The sequence below is a fragment of the Plecotus auritus genome, assembly GCF_963455305.1.
Source record: "Plecotus auritus genome assembly, chromosome: 1".
Taxonomy (NCBI): domain Eukaryota; kingdom Metazoa; phylum Chordata; class Mammalia; order Chiroptera; family Vespertilionidae; genus Plecotus; species Plecotus auritus.
This window is the reverse complement of record NC_137770.1, coordinates 82684451-82686766: the sequence shown is the minus strand read 5'-3', so window position 1 is coordinate 82686766 and position 2316 is coordinate 82684451. Positions and strand designations below refer to the sequence as shown.

General features: G+C 40.1%; 1 protein-coding gene across 1 annotated transcript; it reads right to left on the bottom strand.

Moving 5' to 3' along the window:
* Positions 1-342: 342 nt before the first annotated feature.
* On the bottom strand, positions 343-1345 carry OR4E2 (olfactory receptor family 4 subfamily E member 2; the record flags this gene model as incomplete). The annotated part of the gene is given in 4 exon segments (XM_080648397.1): positions 343-804; positions 807-1075; positions 1078-1282; positions 1286-1345. Coding segments are annotated over 4 exon segments (996 nt in total).
* Positions 1346-2316: the final 971 nt, after the last annotated feature.

Below are 2316 nucleotides of genomic sequence, written 5' to 3'. Positions count from 1 at the left end.
AGGTGTGGTGCACAGCTTCCCAGAGCCAGTAACCCACGGAACAGTACAAATCAAGAAAGTATGTTCACTCTCAACTATAACCTGTTCCTAAAAATGAGTCTGTGCCCAAATTATGTTCTTTTACTGGTGAAATCAGAAACCTTCTTTAAACTTTTCCGTGTTCTTTTTCCTTACATGTTCCACCATGATCTTTTTCTTTATTTGAGTAATAGTTAACAAGTCCCTCTCTTTCATGCACAAGTCTGAACTGCTGCATGCCATTTCACCTAATGATCTTATTTCTTTATTTTTTGCTCTCTCATTGAAGATTTGGCCATAATTATATGTGCAATCCCAAGACCATCATGTACACGATTTCACGAAAAAAACTTGTTTCTGTCTGAGATGCTTGATGGCACTTTTTACTTCCTCATGCCTCAAACTGTAAATGAGGGGATTCAGCAAAGGGGTGATCACCGTGTAAAAGACAGATGCCACCTTGTCACGGGAGAAGCTGGTATCGGGCCGAGTATAGATGAAGATACATGGTCCAAAGAAGAGGGCAACCACCATGAAGTGAGCTGAGCAGGTAGACAGGCCTTTCCAGAGCCCTGCAGCTGACTGTTTTCTAAGAGAAACCAAGATGACTGTGTAGGAGGTGACCAAAGCCAGGAAACAGGTGAGGGAGATGGTTCCACTATTGGACACCATCAGCATTCCTGTGAGATATGTATCTGTACAGGCCAGCTTGATGACAGGAGGCACATCACAGAAGTAGCTATCAATTATGTTGGGGCCACAGTAAGGCAGACGAATATGTGCTAACCATAATCTTTACCAAAGATCATGGTCACCATAATCTTTACCGAATATCTCCATAACCCTATGTGTTTCTTCCTGAGCAACCTGATTATGGTACCCCCCAACCAGAGAGCTATGACAAGCTGTATGCAGACCCTCATATTCATCCCATTGGTGTAGTGTAAAGGCGTGCAGATGGCTATGTAACGACCATAGGCCATAATGGTCAGCAGAGAGATCTCAGCACAGGCAAACAGATGGAGGAAGAAGAGCTGTGCAATGCAGTTGTCAAACTTCTCTTTAAAAGGAAACTCTCCAGATTCTTGGGCACAGTGACAGATGAGTGGCAGATGTCAATAAACGACAGGTTGCTCAGGAAGAAATACATAGGGTTATGGAGATATTCGGTAAAGATTATGGTGACCATGATGAGAATGTTCCCCCAAAGAGTTAGCACATATTTCAAGGCTGAGAATGCCATGAAAAATAATACCTTCAGTACCTAGTTATCAGTAAGTCCCAAGAAGACAAATTCAATCACTCTTGTTTGGTTTAGTGCATCCATCCACTGAGTTTTCCAAGGGACCTTGGTGGGAAGGAGGTAGAATAAAAGCTAATTTAGCTTCACTGTTATAGGAATGGAACTAACTGAAGTGATCCTGCATTCCTATCTGAATTGCTTATTTCTTTTTAGAGCATTTATAATTAAGACCAATTTAATAATAATTGTTACAATATACCCACCATGTATCAGGAGCCATTCCAGACACTTTATATCCACTATTCTATTTAACCACAACCACACCCTGACATAGGCATGGCTGTCCTGTCTTGCAGATGAGATAAGTGAGCTTTACAAGAATAAATAAGTTGCCCAAAAGCCCTAGCCACTAGTTAGCTAGTTCTATTCATTTTAGTCTAATTCGCAGATACCACCAAATTAATATTCAAAACACAACCCCCAGATAAAATCATTCATTGTTTCACTCTTCCTATCAAATTAAATGTACCTTCAAAGCCTGCAACAGTCTGTTGCACATTAATTTTCCCACGATGGCATCCCTTCTTTCCCCCTATGCATTCTTTTCTCCAGCCAAGCAAGTTACTATGCTTCAGCCATGCTACTTCCACCTACTTACTTTCAAAATCTTTGTCTCTATTTATTGTTTCCTCTGCTCAAAAAACATACCCTCTAATCAAATGTACTCTCTTCACCTCATCACTGACTATTTAAATATTATTCGTCTTTCAAGTCTCTCAAAGACCAATACCTTTAATGAAACTTTCCTGACAGGTTCAAATCTTATCTCTTCCTTTTCATATTTTTTATATGGAATTTAACTGTAAAAGAAAAGAAAATATTTGGCTTTGGTCCCCATTAAGTTGGCATTTTCTTTTTTATATATATTTTTTATTGATTTCAGAAAGGAAGGGAGAGGGAGAGAAAGATGGAAACATCAATAATAAGAGAGAGTCATTGTTCAGCTGCCTCCTACACAAGCCCGCAACCCTGGGTATATGCCCTGACCAGGACTG